General features: G+C 49.7%; 1 protein-coding gene across 1 annotated transcript in view; it reads left to right on the top strand.

Moving 5' to 3' along the window:
* The window catches only part of dlg4b (discs, large homolog 4b (Drosophila)), a 45,393-nt gene that overhangs the window by 42,379 nt on the left and 1,610 nt on the right, over positions 1-1,404 (top strand). Inside the window, exons 10-11 of the mRNA XM_026236540.1 lie at positions 709-900; positions 979-1,104. Of these exons, the coding sequence (XP_026092325.1) occupies positions 709-900; positions 979-1,104 (318 nt within the window). The remainder of the gene's footprint in view (positions 1-708; positions 901-978; positions 1,105-1,404) is intronic.

The raw sequence follows: 1,404 nt of genomic DNA, 5'->3' as shown, positions 1-1,404 counted from the left end.
CTCACACTCTCACACTCACTCACACACACACACACACTGTCAAACCCCCCCCCCTCCCACATGCATGGTTCTGATGAAGATGATGATGGTGGTGATGATGGTGATGATGATGATGATGGTGGTGATGATGATGATGGTGGTGGTGATGATGATGATGGTGGTGATGATGAAGATGATGATGATGATTGTGGTGGTGATGATGAAGATGATGATGGTGGTGATGATGATGATGGTGGTGGTGATGATGATGGTGGTGATGATGATGATGGTGGTGATGATGAAGATGATGATGATGATTGTGGTGGTGATGATGGTGGTGGTGATGATGATGATGATGATGATGATGATGATGATGGTGGTGATGATGAAGATGATGATGATGATTGTGGTGGTGATGATGAAGATGATGATGGTGGTGATGATGATGGTGGTGGTGGTGATGATGATGATGATGGTGGTGATGATGATGATGGTGGTGATGATGAAGATGATGATGATGATTGTGGTGGTGATGATGATGATGATGATGGTGGTGGTGATGATGATGATGATGATGATGATGATGATGGTGGTGATGATGAAGATGATGATGATGATGATGAAGATGATGATGGTGGTGGTGATGAAGATGATGATGAAGATGATGGTGGTGATGATGATGATGATGGTGATGATGATGATGATGATGATGGTGGTGGTGGTGTTCAGGAGCAGGAGGCGTGTGAGCTGCGTCTGCGTGTGGAGGAGCTCCAGCAGGAGGAGCAGAAGCTGCGCAGAGATGCAGACAGACTCCGAGAACAGCTGCACCAGCTCCAGACGGAGACACACCACACACACACACACACACAGCAGCTCCAGCAGCAGCTCACACACGCCACGCAGCAGCTGCACACACACACGGTGAGACACACGGCACACACACCGTCAGTCACGTGACCCTCAGACCCGCAGCTGACCGCACCTGTGCTGCTGTTACAGGAGCAGCTGAAACAGGAAGTGTCTGCGCGTGAAGAAACCGAGAGCAGGACACGACAGATACAGGAAGAGCTGGAGCAGATCAGGAGAGAGAGAGACACGCTGAGAGTGGACCGGGCGCTGGACCAGGTCTCTCACACGCACGCACACACACACACACACACACACACACACACTCAAACACACACACACACACACACACTCAAACACACACACACACACTCACACTCACACACACACACACACACACTCAAACACACATACACACACACACACACACTCAAACACATTCACACACACTCACTCACACGCACTCAAACACACACTCTCGCACACACACACACACACACGCACTCACTCACACACACACACACACACACAGACACACACACACGCACTCACACACACACTCAAACACACACACTCACA

The sequence above is a fragment of the Carassius auratus genome, chromosome 48 (assembly GCF_003368295.1).
Source record: "Carassius auratus strain Wakin chromosome 48, ASM336829v1, whole genome shotgun sequence".
NCBI classification, from domain to species: domain Eukaryota; kingdom Metazoa; phylum Chordata; class Actinopteri; order Cypriniformes; family Cyprinidae; genus Carassius; species Carassius auratus.
Note: the sequence above shows the minus strand (reverse complement) of the source record. Positions and strands in the feature narration are given on the sequence as shown.